Genomic DNA, 24,800 nt, shown 5'->3' on the forward strand with positions numbered 1-24,800 from the left:
ACATGTCAGTTCTGAGACACAAGTTATCATTTGCTGTTGGAAAATATTTTTATAACGTTATTGAACAGAGGGTCCGTGCATAGCTTTCACACTGTTGGCTGCAAATTTTGTTAAGGGATGCAGGCTACAGCAGGAATTGGGGTGAGAGAAATACTAGTTCTCCGAACTCCAAGCTCTTCCCATGAGGCAAGAACCTGTAAGTGTCTGAAAAACTGAAGCAGTTTAGAATGTCAAAACTTAAACTGATGCCATTTAGGCTTTCCTTTTCCACACCACAGTGAGGTTTAGGGCTGTTAATGAAAGACTTTCTGCTGGCAACTCAGGAAGGCAACATTTAAGCATTTCATATTCAAAAAGATTTCTTTGCATGCAGAAGGTAGGAAGTTACCTTTTTAAAATGAAAGCTAACGTTTGGAGAAAATAAGAGTCTCTGAAGAAATGTCAGTAATGCATACCACCGAATACTGCCTCAGTGCAAGGCTTAGATCACAAATACCCATCACTTTTATAATGTGCCCATTGGCAGGGTAGCTAGATGCATACTTCTAATTTAAGCATCCTTATCACACAGGAGCTATATTCTCCACCCCCCTCCTCTTGCTGCTGCTTCTTAGATGGAGAAAAACTTAACTTCAGTTATCTGTCCATTGACAATGAAGCCTATTCTGCAGATACTATCATGAGGCAAAACACAACATGTCCAATATGATGATAAAAATTTCTGCAGCGTGTTTGACAAACATGCTTTAGGCAGTTGTGAACGTTTAACAAAAACACATCACTAAAGAAATGTAAACTGATGCCATGCTAACTTACAGTGCTAAGATCGTCCCTGCCTCATTAAAAGCCTTGTAAAAGATACAGATGCCTTGCCATGGGCTCTGGAGGCCAACAGATTGAAACTCTTGGACAAAGGAGGGGGAGGAGCAAGTTCCAGAGTCGGGGTTCTCTACCAAGAACATCTGGTCATTATTATATTTTCTTCTCAAGGACTTCAGCTGATCAGCTGCCAGTGCATAATGTGGAGAGAGAAGCTGGTCTTCTGGATTTTTGGGCATAAGTAATAAAAGGCTTCAAAAGTTAAAACAGCAGCTATTAATCTCACAATTAGTGGGGAAGTTACTGTGGTTCATAGAGTGCGTGACAATCCTTTAGGGCAGGGGTGGGCAAAATACAGCCTGCGGGGTGGATCCAGGCCACCAAGGGATTTTATCTGGCCCACAGTGGGTCCCTTGGCCCCACCTGGCCCAAGCACTGGGGGCAGCCTGGGCTGTGGTGCATGCAGCCGGTCCTGCCACTCATGGGCGTGTAATGGGGCGGGGGCGACACAGCAGCCAGGCTTGCTTCCTTGCACCCCCCATAGTGGCAGCTCTTTCTAACTGCCACTGCCAGACCTAGCCCTGGGCACCTGGTCCATCCACTTTACACCCACTGCCAGGGTGCTGGACAAAGCAGGTGGGTGGGGTCTTCATGGAGACTGGATGGGATCGGGCCTATGGTGGGTGGGGACCTGCCATGACCTAGCACCATCTGTGATGCCCCATGTCCCAGGTATGCTGCATACAAAGTACTGATATTCAAGTTGACTGAAGAGCTAAATAGCAAGGGGTGGTGTAGGATGTTACTGAGGAGTGTCAACAGAGTTGTGTGAAGGGAGATCAAGACTGGAATAGCAGGGACCATTATGGATCAGAAAAGTTGTACTGACAACTCTGGGTGCTTACGGTTTTGTATGCTCCGGCTGTGAGCAAGCACATTAGCTGGCTTAGCTATAAGTGTTATACTAAGGCCAAAAAACAGCTCAAATGCATGTCACTGGGGTTATACTTAGTGTAAACTGCACTATGTTATATTAAGACTTTTTTCCAGATATCCAGAGACAGTTAAGGCAGATATAGGCCCTTAAGGCCCATGAGACCAGAGACAGAGATTCAGAGACATTTCTGTAAGTGTTATACACTGACATAACATTGATTAAACCTGTTTATTTTCACCCCCTTCCAAATACATGAGCCAGGTCACAAGTGTGCTTTTGGGTGTGTTGCTCCCACTCCTTTGAAGAATAAATAAGAGTGTTACAGATGTGAAACCATCACCAGGTCCTGATAAGTCTCATTTCCAACTGTTTCTTATTGAATCTTAAGATAGGAGCTGCTGTTGCTCAGTGACCTCAAATATTTCCATGCTGACCAGCTAAGATGGAAATTGAAGCATGGAGTACATTCCCTTTCAGTACAATGAAGCTTCATTTTGAAAACCATTCATGTGAACAGCAATTGTAACTGGTTGCATAGTGTTAAGATACAGGAACACAGTTGAAAAATCCAGTAAGACGGCAGGAATTACTGTGAATATGCAAGAGAGAAAAGGTATTCTCAGATGAATGTGTGGCTTATTTGAAGGATGATAACTGTTTACATTTGCCATATGTATTAGACACTGCACATGTACTTGCATTTGCATGGGGATTCATTTTTCAAGTCCCAGCGAGAAAAATTGAAGCTTTCCTGAGAAGGTCACATCAGATCTAGAGAAATCTAAGCTTTCTTTAGAATCTAAGCTTTCACTTTTTAAATTATTGAGCATCTATCCCTTATGGCAGTGAAGAAAACCTCCCAATTGTGAACAGGATGAAACCTAATGAAATGTTTCTTGCCTAAGTTTAGGCTGCTCCCATGCCTATGTTACAGTACAAGCACTTTTCCATCTGTACAAGTAGGCCTTGGAGTAGTGGGAAATGAATGACTTTCTCTCCAACCCCTGGATATTGTTTTTAATTTCCAACCTGTAATATGTATATGTTTAAAGAGCTGTATATGTGTGGTGCATGCTGTGATGTTCTCTGAGAAATCTATTTGGTACAAGTGTAACAGAAGAATTACCATAGGTTTCTAGTGCGGTGGTTTCTGCTCAGTTCAGAGCGCTTGCAGGGCAGTGTTGCTTTTATGCTGTTAAAACTGAACTCAGCAAAGAAACAAATACTTCCTGGATCTCTTTCTTGGAGGTTGGTACCAAGTAACTCAGATGCTAATATTTTGTTCTCGTTTCCATTGTAATTTTCTGATACTATTCATTGCATAGGTTTATTCTGTACCTAGGATTTTGAAAGGTTGTCCTGGGGGCAGCTGGATGTTTTAGATTAGCTGATAAGGTTTCCATTTAAATTGAATTTTCAAATATATAATTAAATGGGATATTGTGAGTTCTGTCATTGATTTTTGTTAAATGAATGGATCAGGCTCTTTTGAAACTTTCCTTGTTTGAACTTGTGTGTGTTCTGACAAAGTGTCCATATCATGAAGGGCCTACATTTTTTTTCCTGTGTAAACTGCTTTCTTGGCTTATAAGATATCCCTTCAGAGGATTGAAGAAATAACTTCAGAAATGCCTGGTCTCTGTGGAAAGCTCTGTGCAATTAGAATAACAGCATGAGTGAATGCAGTACCCAAACGTCCCCTCCTCTATATGGAAGGGAATGTGCAGATCAAATGATGGTGCTAGTGAATTCAGCACACGGATATCTGATTTCTTGGCAGATCCAACACCGGGAGTATCTGGACTGCTGCCTACGTTGAGAAAAAGGGGGTTGATATGACCTGTGTTTAGCCAGTACCAATGCGAGCTGTGTAACATGAACCACTAACCTGTAGACAGATTTACCAGCTCTGAATAATGTCTGTCGTACTGTGTGATCTTATCTCCTTAATGGCCTGCGAGAAGGTACAAATGAGAAGGAATAAATATGGCTCATGCTTTGGTTTCTTCTGCAGTATCGAGAGCAGTTTATTTGCTCTTGTGACTTGCTGCTGTTCTGCTGTTAAAGAGCTGGTCAGCTTCTTAGAATTTTATAAATTAATGAAAATTACATAAAGTTTAGACAATGTTACCCTTTTCCTGCCCAAAGCTGCTCCAACCCTGCTTATTCAGAGAACAAAGCTAAACAATGCACAAAATGAGGTAACTGCACAATATGCAACATCCTGTAACATCAATAGAGGAGAAACCACTACAGTAAATGTAAAGAGCCTATCTCAAAACATTATCCTAGAAGTCACAGATGAAAGAGATTTCTTGGGTCCTGCTCAAGTCAATCTCTCTGAAATCAAAGTAGAGGTATTATGGGGATGCTGCCATACTAGGTGCTGTCTGAACACGGATAAAAGGGGTCTAAGGGCCTCTGCTGTAAAGCATTTAAAATCTGAGGACTGTTTCCTGAAATACGTTTGTCAATTGGACTATAGCTGTATTCCTTTTGGTTCCTTATCTGCCCCGAGGAATCAAGAGATTGTTCCTATTCTCTAGCGTTAGGGCGAGAGCTCAAGATTGCAATAGATAATGTACTTTGCTTCTAGAGACCTGACTTGAGATGTGGGTGGATCACGTAGAAAAGTGAATTTTTGTGGTCTCTGTTTAGTTCCTTGTGCTCCATATTTATCCTGTGATTTTTGTCACTTTGACAACGTGACAAAAGTCATCATTCTGCGTAGAGAAACAAGACTGAAATGCATTAGGTCCATTATGAGAGTTATATAGGACCCCCAGGTATGTTGAAATGTGTGGTGAAAACAGTAAGTCAGACAGAGGGAAATTGACTGATTTCTGCATGGGAAGATTGCACAGAGCCTGCTCATCCTCTGTCCTTTTCCCCCACCCCCGTACTCTCAGTTCATCACTTTCACCAGCACTCAACTCTCAGGTACGTAAGGAAAAAGAAAATGCTGCAAATAAAATAAAAAAATCGCTTGGCCTTGTATGAAAATGGATGAGTGAAAGGCCGTCTCCCTAGGAGTCTGGCATGCTGCTGTCCAGAGGGGTGAGTTCAGACACTTAAGAAATATGACGGAAATCTTGATTGCTGGCTGCATGCCATTCTGTGAAGGGCACTGGATGCTGAGATGCCAAGCAGTGCTGGTACTGCTGGCACTTTTGCCCATGACGGTTGGGCTACATGAATTATCTCTCTTGCCTTCCAGCTAATTTTATCCTGTGGATTTTCATGAATCATTTCCCATCTCTGTGGGTAAGAAATTAAAATGGAAGCTTACCAGCTACAGTGGCCACATCTGCTATTTAAAAGGCTGTTTCCAGGGTCTGCTTCCTGCCCATACCCTTTTTCTCTTTGGGTAGATGTTGAAATGCATCAGTCACTAGTGTCACTTAGCCAGGCATCTTACAGTAGCTAACCTGAAAAACTGCAGACTGACTCTTTAGGACCTACATGAAAATGGATTTGGGATGATTTAAAGGTTTCCTCTGAGGAGTAAAGGGGCAGTTGTTAACCTGTAATGTGATGTGTGTTCTGTAGCAAGGTCCCAGGGTCACGGTGAGCTGGCAAAACTTGGGAGTCCCTTGGATTCCACAGGTGTCTTTTATAAAGTCGCAAAAACACTCAAGTATCTCCCTTTATTGCCCCAAATGGTATAATAATCATGGTAAGAGAAATCCTTTGTTCTGGCACAGATTAACTAATAATGAGCACTTCCTAACCCTGGCCTTCTTCTTCTCCACAAGTGAGAACTAAAAGCTACTGGTGGACTAAATCTTCCCATGTGCTTCATATGTTGTACATGTGCTAAGAACCTTTTAGCCTTTGCAGATGGTTGATCACTGTTCTATGGCAGGATGTAGAAAATATTTAGTTAAGAGACAGGGTCTGAAGCCATAAAGTCCTTAAATTCCTCAACTGATATTTGCCTGGAATGAAGATTAAAACTGTCAAGTTCTGAGAAAACTTTATGGTGCAACTGGCACCATTATTTTCTAGGAAATAAGATTGAAAGAGACCTCAATTTTGGTCCCCTGCTGTCATAGACAACCACTCCATATTACAGGCAGTCCTCGCACTTAGGGCAGGTTATGTTCCTGGAAAAGGCACTGTAAGTTGAAACAATGTAAGTCGAATCTGCGATTCCCATAGAAACAATGTTATAATAGAGGGTTACTTTCCTGACCAAGGACTTGATGCCCAACTTTTTATAGAAATGACCATAAACACCATATTTAAATCAACTATTTAATCAACTATATATAATATATACTTTGTACAGTACAAAGCTTTCTAAAGTGTACTGTATATAAATCGATTAAACAAGGCAATACTGTAGCACATAACATTTTATTTAATTAGAAGGTGAAGGAAAACCTTCATCAGGGTCATGGAATTCAGAAGGGCTTCTTTGGGGAGATTTTGAGACTTAGGGCTACTTGATGGCTTTCTGAGAAACTGTTCCAGGGATGTTTGTTTTGCTGCCCTCTTTTTCTCATTGTAAATTTCCCTGTTGTGCCGTAAGTGCGAGGATCCAGCGCCATAAGTAATAACATGGGTGTAAATGGTGGAGCGCTGCAAGTGCGAATCGCCATAAATTGAAACGCTGTTAAGTCGAGGACTGCCTGTAATCCCTTTTATTAACTGATCCTTTTACATCTTGAAACCTGCAATTCCTCTTGCACTCAGAACTTGTGTTGGTAGGCTATGCCCACACCTCAGTCCTCTAATGGCTAGTAATCTAATTTCCAGTATAAATGTATTCATGACACATTTATACTCATTTGCTCTTATACCAACTTTGTGCCTTAATTTTTATATCATCCTCTTTCTGGTGTTTACCTCTTTATGTATTTATAGAGAACAGTTGTTTTCTCTCAGCCACAGTTTTGCTAGGCTAAACATGGCAAGCTATGTTAGGTTTCTTTCATAAGATACACTCTTCATCTCCCGATCATCATGATAACCATTTTTTTTATACCTCTTCCAATTTGAATTAGTCTGGGTGAGCAGAAATGTTTGGAGTATTCCAAAAGAGGCCTGCCTTGCACAGGGTATTAATGCTTCCCTATCTCTGCTGGAAATGCCTCTCCTGTTACAACCTAAGATCATGTTTCACACATTAGTGGTTCATAGTCTTTCTGTGATCTACCATTGCAGCCGTGTTTTAGGGCCATGTCATATGTTACACTTAGGACGTGTTGACTGCACTTAAAACATGAGTGTCCATGTGTTCAAGCAGTAAAATGGGTGCTAAGTGATATTGGAAAGTTATCAGGGATATTTGTTGTAGCCATGTTGATCTAAAGGCATAGGCAGATAAAACTCTTGGGGTAGAGACGATATCTTTTATTAGACCAACTAAAGCAGCTTTTTTACAAATTAACTTTCCTACCCAGGAGAACTGTACCATCTTTTAGTTCTCCTGTTCAATATGAAGTTTTGTTTCTACATGGGAGAAATTTTACAATCTTTGAATTCTCCTTTGCCTGAGGAAGGATGTTTGCGCCCGAAACATTGGAAAGTTATGACTTTTTTCTCAGGAGGAGTATTTCCAGATCAGATTAAGTAATACATGTTCAGTCATTGTCTCACTGCTGCACAGAGATAATACAAGTTCAAGATTCTGGTGCGGTGTGGGAGCTGGGACCAAAAATCAGCTGACTGTTGGTCCTAGCCCCCACACCACAGCGCACCACACTGAACCAGGGCTGGTTCAAGTTTGCCAGTGACCAAGACCCTGCTCACCCCGCAGATACAGTGGCAGGAGCAGGGCTCTCTCCTGGGCTTGCCTCCCTAAGCTTCCCTCTGCCCACCACCAGTGGCAGAGACCCAGATTACAGTGACATGGGGCAGGTGCTTCTAAACTGGGCAGTTGTGGACCTACAGTGGGGATAGTGCTGGCTCCAGGCATGGGGGTTGCGTTTGCTTATGTATAAACATGTGAACTGTAGTGTCCATTGCTAGGGTCAGTGTCAGGTTGTGGGGACACAGGCAGCTCCAGCCCTGTCCAGACCAGTCTGAGATTGTAGTAAGTGACCATTCAGAACATGTTTTAACTTTTAATGCAACATGGTAATGCTGCTACAATCTAAATTAGGGGTTCCCAACCCCTGGCCATGGCCTGGCTGCCAGGCCACAGGAGGGGTGGTTGCCGGGCTGAAAGTGACCATGGATCAACAAACTGCAGACTGGAAGTGACCGGCATACTGTGGACCAGCAGCCAACCCTTTTTTATACTGAGTATAAAAAAGGGTTGACTACCTGCCCACAGTATGCTGGTCACTTCCGATCTGCAGCTGGTCCGTGGCCACTTCTGGTCTGCGGCTTGCCGGTCCGCAGCCTAAAAAAGTTGTGAACCGCTGATCTAAATGTAATGTGTGAAGAATCCCATGTGACAATGCCTTAAGCTGTGAGCCCACAAGCTATAGCAGAGATTCTTGTGTTAATCCCTAAATGCATTATCTAACACTGTACTATTGAATTTTTGTCCCATTGCTATTGTTTCAGACCTCAAGTTCTTTATGCTACTCCAGTCCTCCTCTATTTTGCCAATACCTCCCAGCTTTGTGCTGGCTATAGATGTCTTTAGCGTGCTCCTGTTTTTTGTGCCCAGGTCACTAATTAATATGTTGAATTGGTTTTGCAATGAATTTTATTTTTTCAGGATTCCACTGGGCACATCTACATGTGCATTTACGTCACATTCAATTTACTGAGCACACATACACACAGTGTTACTGTGTAGTAATGCATCTACACATGCATTATTGTGCAGTAACTAATCGGGTGTAAATTTGATACCTGCATGATGCAGGTATCAAATTTATGCCCAAATCAGCATAAGTCACCATAGTTACTGTGCAGTACAGGCATGCACGTGTAGATGTGTGCCCATACTGCAGAGTAATTTTAGATTACTGCATAGTAAATATGCCCACTAATAACCTTCACCCAACCCAACACTTCTCCTTTCAGCACAACCCATTTAGGCTCCCTGTTAGTTAGTTCTTTATCCATCTTGCAGTCCTTCTATTGCTAATCTTCTCTAGTCAGTATAGAAAGGATGCTGAAAGGATGTGTAGGACCAGACTTTAAAAAAAAAATCAATATATTGAGTGCCTGAACCCTTTTTAAAAAAACCTGGCACTTTTAGACCTCCCATCCTATGTGTATTTCATCTTCTACAGGGCTGCAGTGTGTATGGTACTAGTAGCAAGGCAGGGAGGGGTAAGTTGTACACTGACGCTACAGAGTAGTGTAGGTCTGCTCAGACAGTACATGTTCCTTTGAGATAAGGTGTCTACTAACTTGATAATCTAGTGGGAGGGGATCTCTGGCCCACTGCTGTTCGTTTTTAATAAATCTTGGCAAGCAAGGAGAATTTCAGTAGAGTGGAAGAGTGCTAATGTTGTGACAGTATTCAAAAAGAGCATGTAGGATGACTCTGGTAATGATAGGCCAGTTAGCCTGACATCAGTCCTGGGCACAATAGCAGGAATATTATTAATGCCAGGTACTGTAATTATATGGCAAATATGTCTTGTCAGACAAATCTGTTTTTATTCTTTGAGAAGCTTACAAGGAGCGTTGATTAAACGTAACTATATAGCTATAATACGCTTAGAATTTGTAAGGCATTCGACTTAGTACTGCATGACAATCCAGTTAAAATTAGCACTACACAATATCAGTAAAGAATAAATGTATTGAGAATTGACTAACTGGCAGATCTCAAAAGAAGAAATTAATGGGAAATTATCACCAAATGAATACATCCATCAGGGAGGTAAAAACCTGGGGAAAAAAGAAAAAAACTGTTCAAGCTAAGAGACATTGTTGAAAAGTCAGAGGACGGATGACCACCAAAATCATTGGAGGGCTGGAGAGAGACTTTACAGTGAGAGAGATTTAAATAGTTCTAATTTATGTAGATTCTTATACTATACTCATCACCATAATATCTAAGTGCTTCCCAGAAGTGCTGTAAGCAACAAAGCTAACATCTGGCACATGTTGTTCTGTCAGCTTCTCTTTTGAGAGAGAAGAGTATCGAGTGGCGTGTCTTGTTTTGGTAGGGTTTTGGGTTTTTTTTTTTAATAAACAGTGTTATATGTTTATGTGGAAGAGGCATTGACCAAAGAATTAGACTTTGCACTTGGAGCAGAAAGTGATGAGGTTTGTGAGGTTTGTCAATTCCTGGGAAGTTCATTCCACAGCCTCAGAGCGGCACCCATTAAATTCTCTCATCTCTGCAGGACTTTTTACCCTCCTTTTTAGGCTAAGCAGATTTGTTCATGAGTCCTTGATAAAGAACAGATTGAGAAATGTCTTGATTACAGAGTAGAAGTAAATTAATGGGAAGAAAATACCAGGTACTAAAGGGCCTTTTAATCAAGCAGAGAAAGGCATAACAAGAACCAAAGGCTGCAAGCAGAAGCTAGACAAATGTAATCTTTTACTACTGAGGGTGATTAAGCATTGAAATAAACTACAAATGAAAAGATTCTCCTATTGATATAATCAGATCAAAGCTGGATACCTTTTTGGAAGATATAAGCATTGCTAATGTGTGTTTTCAAAGTTCAGTACTAGGGTCACTGGGTTAAATTTCAGAGCCTGTGGTCTACTGATTAGAGTGGATGATAGAATGGTCTTGCTTGGCCTTAAACTCTAAGTATCTCTGAGATCAGTAGAGACGGGGCAGCTGGGGAAGAGAGGGAGCTGAGGATACCAGCCTGTACAGGGATTCACAGTTTGTTTTTATTTTTAACTTAAAGTTGAAATGTCCTTTTTTTTTAACCTCAGAAATCTTATTGGCTAGAATAAGCAGCCTTTTTTCTCCCAATTACAGGATATGTTACCACCCAAGGGGGCTGTTCTGCAGAACTTTCTGCCATCCTTCCACATCCTTCTGTGTTGTAGGGTCCTGATTCAGCTCCTACAGAAAATCCACACTAAATAATGTGGACACACACAGATATCCTGCTTAGAACAGCCTGTGCTCAGCCAGCAATGGGATGCCATGGATTGACAGGGATATAGGATTTTGTATCATTTCCACCCTAGCTAGAAACCATGGTGTGCAATGAGATATGATTATAAAATCAATTGAGGATTGGTTTGATTCCACCCTAGGCTAGAATGTGGCAGAAGCTCATCAGCAAACTATACTGTACAACCCTTTACAACTGATGGTGGTCTGACATGGTTAAGGGATTTTTCTATAGCTAGTAGCATGCCAAGGGAGTGATATAGCTGGCATTGTATCTGCTTGCTTTGGAGTCTCCCATCTAAATGACCACACACATTTAGAACAGGGTTGACTGTAAGGTGAATAGAAAACTGGCTGGAGCATCAGGCTCAGAGAGTAGTAATCAATGGCTCGATGTCTAGTTGGTATCAAGTGGCATGCCTCAGGGGTCAGTCCTGGGGCTGGTTTTGTTCAATGACTTCATCAACAACCTGGAGGATGGCACAGAGTACCCCCTCAGCAAGTCTGCAGATAACATCAAGCAGAGAGGAGTAGTAGATATGCTGGAGAGTAGGGCTAGGATTCAGAGTGACTTAGACAAATTGAAGGATTAGGGCCAAAAGAAATCTCATGAGGTTCAACGAGGAAAGAGAAGTGCAAAGTCCTGCCCTTAGGACAGAACAGTCCCATGCACCAGTACAGGCTGGGGGTGGGAGCTGACTGGCTGGGCAGTAGCTCTGCAGAAAAGGGCTTGGGGGTTACAATGGACAGTAAGATGAAAATGAGTGCATGCCCTTATTGTCAAGGAGACTAACCGCATACTGGGCTGCATTGGTAGGTGTGTTATCAGTAGGTCAAGGGAAGCAATTATTCCCCTCTATTCAGCACTGGTGAGACCACATCTGGAGTACTGTGTTTAGTTTTGGTTTCCCCACTACAGAAAGGATGTGGACAAATTGAGCAGGGGGTTGGACTAGATGGCCTCCTGATGTCCCTTCCAACCCTAATATTCTATGACTCTATGACTGGTGGCAGCCTTCAGCATGAGTCTCAAGCAGAGCTCAAACTTGCATCTCTAGTCATTTCAAAACACTTAAACTAGTGTTCCATAGTGTCTCAACAGGGGATAATATAATTGCACTGAATGGAATCGCAGGATGGGTACCTAGGGAAGGAAGGGTTGGTGCAGTCTAGAGCAGGTTTCTAAAGGCCCACAAGTCAGGGTTCCCAAGCTTTATCTGTGTTCTCACCACTTTAAATCACTGTAATTTCGGACAAGTCGTTTGAGCTCTTCTGTGCCCTCAGTCTTACCAACTGTAAAATAGATTTAATAGCTGGTGGCCAGTGACCAAAGCAGGGCCTAGTACTGACTAGTGTCACAGAAGTATTGAACATCAAGTCAAGTACTGAGACTGTGTCTGAACATTGAACTTGGACTGTGACTTGCCATACCTCTAGCTATTCTAATCTGTAGTTCCCTCACAACTGAATTCATAACTGACATTTTTGCCTATTATGACACCTCCACCTGTTCTCACTGGTGACAAATGACAGAACAAGGAGCAATGGTCTCAAGTTGCAGTAAGAGAAGTTTAGGTTAGATATTGGGAAAAACTCTCTCACTAGGAGGGTAGTAAAGCACTGGGACAGGTTACCCAGAGAGGTTGTGGAATCTCCATCCTTGGAAATGTTTAAGACCCTGCTAGACAAAGACTTGGGTGAGATGATATAATCGGGGATGGTCCTGCTTTGAGCAGTTAGATGGCCTCCTGAGGTGCCTTCCAACCCTAATTTTCTATGAGTCTATGTTTCAGTTAGGCAGGTACCTGCACTTCTTTATGAGAGTAGATTGTGCAGCTTTCAGAGAAGAATCTGACTATGTGCCAGAAGATCACCTGACAGGTCTTTGCTACACAATTTACACTCATAAAGAGGTGTAGATACCTGCATAGCTGAATCATAGAGACCAATGATAAGAAATTAAGTGAAAGGCCCAAACATTGACAAGGAAATGGGGAAGAATTTAAGGGAGCAGGGTGTAATTTTAAGTGGCCTTTTCAAAATCCAGAAGATCCAGATCTGTGTAACGAGACTATATGTTCTGCCACACCGGTGCATGGGCCACATAGAGAATAAGACTACTACTGATAGCTGGTGGAATAACTGCTGTCACTTGACTGGTAAAGGTCTGTGCTGTGAGAATGGAACTTGGGAATTTCTGTTGCTGCTTGAACCCTTTTGGACATTATTTCTGCATTCCAAATTACAAGCCCAGAAACTCCTACATGTGTTTTTCTTTCTTTCATTCTTAGCAGAACAATAAGGCAACAAAATGTAGTTCAGAGTTATTCTTCCTTAACATAATTCTAGGTTTCTGCACTCACTGACACATCTGCCACAAGATGGTATAAGAATCTGTATAGCCACTTGTATCACGGAGATACTCTCTTTTAGCTCTTCAGAGTTAATACAGTGTTCCTCTTTTGACATGTGTCTCTGTGTTACCCTAAATCTAAGGAAGCACTTCAAATTTAGCTATAAAAATTAAGAAATGGAAACACAGGAAGCTGATAGCCATGAATATAAATTAGAAGATAGGCACTATAAAAAAATTATACCAAAAGAAAAAAGATTAAAAGTCAAATCAATGGTCAGCACACATAAGGACAATTTAAAGGGGTTTAAGTATATTACAAATTAAAGGAATCCTAATAGTGATATTGCTCTACAGATGGAAATGGTAAACTTGTTAATAAAAAAGCAGATGCCTTAAATAAATATTTTGGAGAAGGAGCCAGATGATTTATCATATTATCATCAAATACGTCCCATTCCAACAGTAACTTAGATGCTGTTTAACATCTTCCTGCTGAAATTAGACCTGATATTAGCTGGTCTGGAAAATGTATATCCTAGAGTTTTAAAAGAGCTAGCCCTAAAGCTCTCTGCATCATTGATGCTGATTTTTCCAATAAGTTGCACTACAGAGGCATTTTCAGTGGAATGGACAAAAATCTAGTGGACCAGTACTTAAAAACAGTTAAATGGGTTTACCCAAGTTAATGTAACCTTAACATTAGTTGCAGGTAAAGTAATGGAATGGCTGATATGGGACTTATTAAAGATATTAATAAAACCAATGTCACTCTATATAGGCTTATAGCAAATGGGTCTAACTTGATTTTGATGAGATTAAAGGTTTGATTTAAAGAAACAGTATTCATAAAATGTATAAGGCATTTGATTTGATATGCCATGGCATTTAGATTAACTGACTAGAATAATTAAAATTCAGTGTGCTTTAAATGAAGTAAAAGCTGGTGTGCTGCTAGATCTCAGTGTAATTGTGAATGAGTCACTCACTGGAAGTGTTTCTACTGAAGGATCAAGTCACTGAAAAAGAGCAATCTGGATTGCTCAGTTAGCTAGACACAAGCAATATGTAAAGCCATGTGAAAAGTCATACATTTGGTAGCAAAAAATGCACGCTACATTTACGGGATGGAGGACTCTTCTTTTTTGGGGGGGGGGGGGAAGCAGTGACTCTAAAAGGCATTTGTAACTGAGCTCCTAGTGCATTCCTTGTGGCCAGAATCCAATAGTCCTGTTTAGGAAATCTTTGCTAAGAGTAGGATGGCTATATTGCCTTTGCAGTTGACACTAGTGCAAACTCTAGGGGAATACTGAGTCCAGGTTTTGTGGTACCAAGTCAAAGAAAACATTGATAAATTCAGAAGTGTTCAGAAACAATATGCAAGAATAAAGGATTGGAAAATTTGCCTTAAGGTGAAACAATGAGTATTGTTACGTTGTCTGAGAGAGGGAGAAAATGTGTGACTTGATCAATGTCTAAAAGAACCTGCATGAGGCATAGAAATATGATAAGAGGGGCATTCAGTTTAGCAGACAAAGGTATAACAAGATTAAATGGCTAAAAATTGAAAATGGGTGAAATCAGATGAGCAGTAAGGCACAAATATGTATTACTGTGGGTAATTAGCAGAGATCCTGGTTTTCTCTGATTTAAAAAAAAACAAACCAATTTTCTGTTAAAAAAGTAACCCCAAATCCACATTTTTCCATGGTATATCTATATATTAGTGGTGTTTCATTTAAATCACAGAAAAATGAAACTCCACTAATGTGGTAGATATATAGATATAGATATATAGATATATCTAGAGGTATAGCGGTAGATATATAGATATATCTACCAGTAATGTGGTAGATATATTAGTGGTTCATTTTAATCATGGAAAAACATGAATTTGGGGTTACTTTTTTAACTGAAAATTGAGTATTATTTTAAATCAGAGTAAACCAGGATCCCTGTTCATCACTTTTTTTTCTTTTTTTTTTTTTAAATCAAGACAAGATTTTTTTAAAGATAGAGTGGTTTAACTGGAAATTAATCCAGGCCTACAGCTTGTTACACAGAAGATCTGACTAGATAATTTGGTCCTGCTTTGTAACCTTGAAGGAAGTAGCAGGGACAGGAAAACTGTTGTTTGCTCACAATGAGGCATGCAAGTCTGCTGAAAGCCTCTGGTTTAAGAGTTTGTCCTCTGAGCCTCTTCTGCCATGCAGTCATCTGAAAATGTAGTTGAATGTTTGTCCCAGTACTGACATTATCATGTGCCTCCTGTGCTCTAAAGAACATAGTTCCACATTGCAGCCGGCCACTAAGGGAGGATATTTGGGGAAGTATTCCTCACAGCCCTTTTTCTTCTTCATTGCTTTGCTCTATTATTTATTCATTATCTCCAATACATTTTTGTGGCAAGCTCTTTAAGCAAAGCATTTCCTGCTTCTCTAAGGAAGACAGGTTGCCCCTATCTTCAGCCAAGGTGCCTAGAATCCATTATTTGAATTCTTTCCTCTCTTGGTGTGTGGAAAGGCAAACAAAGGTCTTAGCCCCCTAAAATACACAGGCCCAGTGAGTAAAAGCAACAAAGATTAGAGGCTTCAAATTTCTTGGGGCATCTTGGATGAGTCACGAGAGTTCTTGATTGTCTTTTGGACAAACAAAGCATAAAGTGCTTCATGTGGGTATGTGTGAATTATGGTACTTACAATGTGGCTACACTTTCATTGCACTCCAGGGGTGCTTGTACATACGACAAAATTGTCCTTCAAAGAGGCTTAATTGCCCTCTTGCACCGCTTTAATGCCATTGCTGTTTACACCTTCGGCGGCGTATCTCGCTTTAAATGACCCTGTTATGTAGCAAAGTAAAACACATCCGAGGTATTTTAGTTTGCTACCTAAAGTGCAGTGGCACACGGGGTGCTGGAAGCCCCGACATGGTCAGGGAAACTTGAGGATGGAGGGCTTCCAGTGCCCCGTGCACCATTCCCGCCGCCTTCTCCCACCGCCAGCACATCCAGCTGCCCTCCTGCTGTCTTGCCACACTGCCCCAGGGCAAGCCAGCCCATTCCCGGGCAGTCCCAGGTGGCGGGAAGGCAGTGGGGATGGTGCACAGGGTCGGGAGGCCAACTGCAGGTGGACCAAGCAGCCCCTGAGCTGTGCAGGACCCCAGACCTTTCCTTCTTGGCAGTGGCACCCACCAGGCGGCAGCCGCCTGCTAGAATCCCACCCAAGGGGTGCCACCACCATGGAGGGAAGCACCACGTGCCATGCAGCTCAGGGGCTGTGCGACCTGGTGACAACTCATACAAGCAGGCTCCACTGAGGGGGGGGGAAACCAAAAAGCGGTGAGGAGCCTGATCTTCTGGATCTCAGTTCTGTACTGCAACAACCATTCTTCAGTGAGCATTTCCAAAGGAAAGGATTCTGACTGAGTGTTAGAGGTTGTGAGTGCGCAAAGTACCAGAGTGTGTGAACATGACGCAAAAGAACAGCCCTGAGGGCCATCAAGTCTAGTACCCAGTCTGATGGTAACCACTACTGGGTACTTTAGAAGAAGATGTAAGAACAACACAATAGCAGGTGATGGATATTCTCTGTGCATACACACTCCATTTATGCATACCTACACATGTATGCATATTTGGTCTCATTAGAAAGCAGGACATTTAGATACTGTCTTAAGCCACCAAACACAAAGTTTAATATCCCTTTCAAAATTTTGTGAGCATCAATTATGCTAATTCCAGGAATTCTTGATAGCCATATAAATGCCCAGTCCTTTTCTGAATCTAGTTAAGTTCTTGGTCTCAAGAGCATCTGGTGGCCACCACTGGTGAGAAAAAGCCTTTCCCTTTAATTGGTTTTGAATCTAAATCTGCCACCTTTTAATTTCATCAAATGTTTCCTTGTTGCAGTGAGCCAAGATGGTAACATTTATCATTAAAATAATATACCTCAAGGAAGTATGGTAATAACTGGTCTCCATTAATCACAAGGAGCAGAGAGCTGAAGAACCGTAAGGCATGCAGGTCTGGGAATTCCTGCATGCCTTTGAACGCTAAGGATGCTTGACTGCATCTAGCTATGTAGTACTCCTCCCTGGACTCTGAGTCAGGCTGCAAAGTTGTATAACCATTCTGCTAGACAAGCTGTAGTTCATTGCCCCCTTACATCCTGTTTCTCCCTCCCTCCCTACATGTTATTTAAAATCGCACTTCTAGTTATATGCTATAATGTTCTTTCTACCCAGTGATTTAAAAGATTGTCATTCTATATTAGCTTTGTCGTTGTGTTATCAGCACAATCCTGATTTCCAGTGCCCCATTTGGTCCCCCACATCTTGCACACTAAGTCTGCCTCATGATAGAATTGCTATTGTTTCTTGGTTCTAGAAGGCATTTTTCACTGGGAGGGATGGGGATAGCCCAGATGTCGCTGTTTCTAGTGGCAGTGATTTCTTGTCAAAGGGAAGGTGGCAAATAACTAGATATTTGGTTTAGGAAGGAATTTCACAACTTCTCTACCCTTCACCTTGCCCCCCCTTTCCTGCCCCTTCATTCTCTTTCAGAACATGAGTGAAAACCTGAAGGACTGTTTGATCCAGACCCAGACTTCCTTAGGGGAGATGGTAACTATAAAGACTGAGGCCTGTTCTCCACACCGGGACCAGGAGTATGGACAACCCTGGTAAGCACTTTTGCTTTTCCTGTTTTCTCTTCTGCGTTCATAAGTTCAAAATGGATTTGATGGATTGTGCTCCCCTTAAAGCTACTGGCATCCCAGCAGGCTGGGATGTTCAAGATGTCTGTCTGAAGCCACTAAGTGCTGTAAGCATTAGTTACACAATACTACGTGAGCAAGGTGCTCTGGCAGGCTGGGGCATCAAATATCTATACATTAGATCATGGGATCAGCCTTGGGTACTTGTCTTTCCTTTTGGCCTGGGGAGCAGGGCAAGGCTGTTCCCATCCCTTCTCTCTTGTCTGTCGGAGAGTTCTTCTCTATTCTCCATTGAGAATGTTGTGCTTTTAGGCTAGGGACAGAAATTACACATAAACTGGCATAAGTGATTGAAAACTGGTTCACATTCGTAACACAACAGAAGTTTAGTGCACATGAACCACTTTCAAAATGGCCAAAATCATTTTAAGATAAATCTGGATGGAGCTAATAACAGATTTAGATGTTTTACGTTAAATAGATTTATTGAAATTCTCTCAGATCCCCTCCAGATCAAGTTAACTCACAGTCCCTCAGCATCCCAGGATGTTTTGCACCTCCCCTACAAACTCCACCCTGTGGGTTGGGTGGGATAGCCTTGGCCCAAGTTGTCTGCTCCAGCTGAGCAGAGAGGCATGCTCTAGCACCTCCCAGCTTCTCTCCTGGGCCACTGGAAGCACATGGCTGCATTTTCAGTATTGAAAGTGAATGTCTGTTCACTTGCTTATTGGTTCAATCTACACAGTTTAGACTAACCTGCAAAGATTCAATTGATTCAGCCTCGGGGTTTTTAACTGTCTGTATGTAGCCCAAAGAAATTTTTTTTCTTCCCCTCACCTCCTTTTGCTATCTTTTCAGCTCTGGGAGGCCTGACCCACAGTCCATGGAGATAGAGCCTAAGAAACTGAAAGGGAAACGGGACTTAATAATGACAAAGAGCTTTCAGCAAGTAGATTTCTGGTGTAAGTATTTTACCCTAGGGATGACTCCATCTAGATAGCCTTTCTTCTTTTCTGTGTCCACCCCTTTCCTCTAGAATGAGGGAATTTGTCACAGAATTGATCTAACATCCTTTCAGTTAAGCTGATGATGATGCAGATGCTGAAGCTGTCTGTATATGGTGTGTGTGGTCCCAGATTCACTAGGAAGAAGAAAAGAGTCAAAGCTCCAGGTCACTCCTTCTGAATGCAGGTTAACTTCCCAAGGCATTGCCTGCTTTCAGCCTTTTGAATTCTGAACATTCCTTGCACAAGGGGCCGTGCATGTCAGGTTCCCACCATAAATGAAGAAATTTTGCAGTCAGACTTCATCCTAGCCCCCAAGGCATAGTAATGCCAATTGAAATCCATGGGAGTTACTCTTGCTTTGCTGCGGGGAACAGGATCCATGACGTCGTGCTTTCTCCTTAGGAGGAAGAGTTTCAAGTTTTTTAGAAAGCTTTCTTTAAATTCTGTCTCTTGAAACCCTGTGTTTTCAACTATATTTCATAGGGGAAACACTGCCAACAGGGGAAACCATCATTTTATACAACCAGACAGTGGGTGGGTCATGTACTCAGCAAGAAAATGTCATATGTGTCTCAAATAGTTACTAGTCTAAAGGGGCGAGACAGCGTGGTACAGAATAGCATGTAATCCAGAGGCCTGTTTCACTGCCATGCTTTCTGGAGCGAGTGCCTTCAAGATGAATTTCAAGGAGAGAATGCTAGGCAAGTTTCTCCAGGTGCAAGCTGTGGCAAGGATAGAAGCTGGGCTAAAGCTTGGGCAAAGCGGTGGGAAGAGAATGATGCAGGAGGAGATATGGGAGGAGGATTAGGTGAGAACAGAGTTGTAGACATTCTAGAATAGAAAGAGGATTTATCTGATACAGAAAGTGGGCAGAACCAGTGAAAGTTTGAGGAGATAAAGCCAAAGCATCAGGGAATGGAAGCAATTTCTTTTCTACTGAAGTGAAACGGGTTGTGGTTTAATACATGTCCATTCACACATTTCTGCAACCTAATGAATAGACTTGGAACTGCTGGACTGTGTTGTAGACCCCATGTTCATAACAGATTTTCCTTTAATTTGGGTAGCAGTTATCTTTACTCTTGGAATAGGAAAATCTGAGTTCTGTCCTCCTTGGGATAGTCTGTATGAGCTATTCATTGTTTTCAGATGTTAAAACTTCTGCAGAATCTAATCCTGTTTCCTCCCCACCTCCCACCTACAGTTTGTGAGTCCTGCCAGGAGTACTTTGTGGATGAGTGTCCAAACCATGGTCCCCCTGTGTTTGTGTCAGACACTCCAGTGCCTGTTGGGATCCCTGACCGGGCATCACTGACCATCCCGCCTGGCATGGAGGTGGTGAAAGAACCCAATGGGGAGAATGATGTGCGCTGTATGAACGAGGTTATCCCCAAAGGTCATATCTTTGGGCCATATGAGGGGCAGATCTCCAGCCAGGACAAGTCAGCTGGATTTTTCTCTTGGCTGGTAAGTGTCCTAACTGCCTTCCTGGTTGTGTACTATCTAAGCACGCATCTTAGCACGGTAAATTATGGGATGGGAAAGCTAGAAATTGAGTCTCTAAGAAAGCAGATGCCTTTCTGCTGCTCTTTGTTTACAGCAGCCCTAGGCTGGGGGTGGTGGGAAAGAGTCAGGATTCCAAGGTTATAGTCAAAGATTTGGGAGGAATTTTCTTCTTTTGCAGGACTTGACCACTAGTGTCACACAGTGCATGCAGTACACAAAGGAGCATCTTTCGTGTTTTGTTTCATCAACTGAGAAAGCTACAGTTTTGTAGTAATGAACTTAGGGGGAATAAATAAGTAGCTTGCACCTTCTCTCAACTTTCCTGCTCTCTTCCTTTCCTTGCCTCCCACTATGCAGTCTTTAGGAGCTGTTTCCTCAAACATCTTCTTTCTCTCCGCTTATCCTACACATTATTTCTAGAGATAGCTGAGCAGTCTGCCCAGCCACTTGAAGTAGAACTTTCCAAGAGCAGATCAGTGGGTGGGAGAAGCTTGTTACCAGGATTTAGGAGTCCCAGTATCTCGCAAGTCCATCAGCTTATCAGGAACAACTTCATCTTTTGCAGCCGTAACATAGTGTGGGTTGCTTCAAGCAGCCTACAGGTAGATTTGGGATTGTGGTTATAAAGAAGTTGACAACTGTTTTGTATAGTAGTTAGAGCAAGGAACTGGGAAGCAGGACTCCAAAGTTCTGTTCACAGCTATCTCACAGGGATGTTTTATGATCTAGCCTTGAGTCACTTTTATCTCCGTACCTAAGTCTAGCTGCCTGTAAAATGTGGGGATAAACCCCAGCCCTTCTCTGGGAAGATAACCTATATGGGCAGAGGAGGTGAGAGTTCAGTCTCTTGAATCTTGGCAAATGGAAAATGCCCTTTTACTATCAAATTCACTTCATGAATGGGAGAAGGCCCAGCAAACATCTGGTGGGAGTAACCTAGAGTCGGTAATGCTCCAGGTGCATTTGAACTGATGAACTAGAGATGAAAGACTACCTATGCTGACCAGCACCTGAAAAGTTCTGCATCCCATTCCCTGAGCCAGCCCACTGACCTGCTATCTTCATTTTATTATTCTTCAGATTGTTGATAAGAACAACCGCTACAAATCCATAGATGGGACAGATGAAACCAAAGCAAACTGGATGAGGTGAGTCCAGCTCTTTTCTGCCTTCCCTTGTGGGGTTTTATGGTCTAGAGCATTTCTGATCCTTCAGTGTGACGATAGCAAAGGTGCTCTTAAAAGGTTCATTTGTTTTTTCCTAGTAATAGCTGTTGTGAGAGTCCTCTGCTGTCAGATTGAATATAAGGGTCTAACATGGAAAGTGTATGCAGGGAATATCTGTTGTTTTATTAACAGGCATGGTGAAAACAGGGAGTAGAGATGTACCACAACCCTCTTAAAAATTAATAGATCTGGCTTACATTATTTTTAATATTTTTCCATTTTACTTTCCAGTGTTTCCAAAAGACTTCATATTATTTTGAGGAGTACAGCTGTAACATTTTTTATCTTTTCCCATTTGCCAGAAATTGAGAGGGAGAGACCTTTTTCTTTGAATTGCTAGTGGAGAAATATCCTAGTCCTTCTCTTGTTTTGTGTCCATGTAGTTTGCTAGCAGTACTGAGCATATTTGTACTGCGCAGGTATAAGAATTCATTAGTATACCTGAGCTCCCTCTACTGGCTGAGTGGCTCCACAGCAGTGGAACATAAATCGTTGGACCCTGGACAGAAGAATCATTTTGATTCTTGTTCTTGGATGGAGCAGTGAGTGAGGAGTGATGTTTAGCATTTACACTGCATGACTAAGTTTTGAAAGCTCTTTACAGGTATTAATGTCACTCATGCAGCCTGTCCATGAGGTAGATGGATATCATTTCCATTTCAGAAAAGGGAATTTGAGAGAGAGAGAGAGAGAGAGTTGATATGACTTACCCAAAACCACTAAATGAGGCAGTGACTGAGCTGGAATGAACAGTGGTGGATGTGTGGCTGCCCCTTTTGTGCTCTGACCACTCCAAATCACATTAGCTCTTCAAAAATTCACCACTGATGGCAGATTGTTGGCCCAAATGAACAGTTTCCATTATTAACTTCACCAAGGTAAGACGTGAAATATGGCATATGTATGGAAATACTGCAAAGGTATCATGGAAGGCCTGGAGTATGATGCAATGTGTTCTGCTTGGCTTATTTCTTGGATAGCATGTGTCCTGTTGCTTACATCTATAGGGTTCGGGCAATGACTGTGTTATGTGAGAACAGTTAGACAAGGAAGGCTGGATGAGTAGATTAGAAGGCTGAATAGAAATGACATGGACAATAATGGAGAAAATGCGAGGTTGAATCACTTGCCTGTTGTAGGATGTGTGTCAAGAGTCTCAAGATAGATCACACTCTAGGAAGCAGTATCTTTTTGGTCTTTCCGTGTATAACATAAAGCTCTCTGCAGTAGACAAAGGGAAAAAAAGAGTAGGAAGAGTTGACTGTTTAGGAATGTATCTATATTCAGAAACTTTCAGACAGAGCAGGCATTCAGTGCCTTGCCTTAGGATTTTACCTGTCGTGGACACCCATCAGAAACCATACCTTTAGGAGTGCTGCAGTTGCATCTGAAAAAAAGCGAGCAACTGTCTCCTTGCTATAATTTCTAGATGGACTGCTTTACAGAGTGGATTGATTCACTAGGATGGGTGACAGTTGCATGTGAAGAGCAGCAAGGGTTGATGCCATCTTTGTTCTACATTCATGTATCAGTTTGTGTATGTTTGACCCACCAAATCTGAGACCATTTTCATATTCTCTGTGATGAAATTTTGGACTTCCAAGTGCTTGACATTCAGAGAATTTAGATCCTCTTTAACCAGGACAATGGATACAAGTAGGGAAAGAACATAAGGCAGGGTGGGTGACAAACTGTCACATGACCAATATAATGCAGCATTTCCCTTTTTGTCTTTCTTCATCTCTAAGAATTTTCTGAAGCTGGACTGCATGTTCTTCTGAGATGGCCATTATCAAAAGAGCAATTCCATTTTATGTTCAAAACTCTATATAATCTCCATTTAGCATGACGAGTTATTGTTACTAGTACTGTGTGAAACTTAGTGACTTTGGTTTGCAGGGTTTTATATTAATTTCTTCCTCTGTTCCATTTCCCATAGTGCTTGGTTTGAACAAATGCTATGACTCAAAGCAAACCTCAGTTAAAATCTTTGCTTCTTCTGACTTGAATAGAAAACCAGCAACTTATTTCAAGTTCTTTAATTTTACAAGGGCCTTCAAAAAATCCAGCACCAGACCCATTGTGTCTGGTTACTTGTGGGACATGGAAGAAGAATTTTACACAGATCCTGGTGACCTTTTGTAATAAAGGATGAGGCAGGGAATTCTGGAAAATGGTATAGTCTTTGCAATAATGCATGAAGGTGACCCTTTGTGTGGTACACCTCACAAAAGGATGGAGGAAAGGGGTGGGTGGAGAGAAGTAATAGATATTGTGACAGAAATGAGCCCTATATTTCTCAAAGCCTACTGCATGGCCTAAGTCCCTTAACTTCTGCAGTCTGTGTGGGGAAGCCATACAGGGAAGGGTTAACCAACATACACAATAAGAGATTGCAGGAGCAAGAATGTCTTCATTTTTTTCCTTCTGCATGGAAATGTCTACATGTGGGTTTTTCAGTGGGTTGTTTCAAGTCCTGTACTGTTACTGTAACTCCCCAGTTAAACTTTTCTACCAGGATAATCGGGGCTGTCTATGAACATGAGGATAATAATCATGGCACTCTTTTTAACTTTTCTGACCTTTGGACGTGGCCAAGGGTAGATGCCTAATTCCACGATCTGTGCCCATTTAATTTAATTTAATATACCAGTTTTTGTAAAAAAATTTCAGACAGGACTGTTGGGTTCTTAGGGCCCTTCTGTTTCAGCAAATTGCTGTAAAGGAGTAAGAAGTAATATACATGTAAATCCCTCTGAAACTACAGTAGAGCCATCAGCATCCTTCAGAACCCTCCTATGGCACTCTGAAGTAGTACTACGCTTGCTGCTTAGCAGGAGAGGGAGGAGAGGTGACAGGGTGTCTTGCTAATGGCTTTATGGGCAGAATGGCTGTGCTTAGTGATCATTAGCATTTTTCAAACATTGCATCATAAGTAGAACTTCAAAAGAAGTAAGCCCACAGAGAGACCTTAAAGTGAGGTATCAAAATGGTGCATGAGCAAATGTGGTTCCTGTAGAGCCTGGTAAAACCCATGCTCTGTGCCACTCTTCTTTCGGTTATGCCACAGGAGCCAGCACCAGACTGATAAACTCTTACATGAAGTGACAAAACTTTCTCAGTATTGAAACCAACTCCAAACTCATCCTAGGCTCCTAGAAACTATCACCGTGCTATGCAAGCTTTTCATAAGTCTGTGCAAACTGTGTCTGAAACCTTTCTGTCCATTAGAT

General features: G+C 41.9%; 1 protein-coding gene across 3 annotated transcripts in view; it reads left to right on the plus strand.

The window, feature by feature from the left end:
- The window catches only part of PRDM11 (PR/SET domain 11), a 62,716-nt gene that overhangs the window by 6,796 nt on the left and 31,120 nt on the right, over positions 1–24,800 (plus strand). For all 3 annotated transcript variants that reach the window (XM_059722777.1, XM_059722778.1, XM_059722779.1), the window contains exons 2-5: positions 17,677–17,795; positions 18,687–18,790; positions 20,040–20,302; positions 21,422–21,489. In XM_059722777.1, the coding sequence (XP_059578760.1) occupies positions 17,680–17,795; positions 18,687–18,790; positions 20,040–20,302; positions 21,422–21,489 (551 nt within the window). In that variant the 5' untranslated portion in view covers positions 17,677–17,679. The remainder of the gene's footprint in view (positions 1–17,676; positions 17,796–18,686; positions 18,791–20,039; positions 20,303–21,421; positions 21,490–24,800) is intronic.

Source organism: Alligator mississippiensis, chromosome 2 (assembly GCF_030867095.1).
Source record: "Alligator mississippiensis isolate rAllMis1 chromosome 2, rAllMis1, whole genome shotgun sequence".
NCBI lineage: Eukaryota > Metazoa > Chordata > Crocodylia > Alligatoridae > Alligator > Alligator mississippiensis.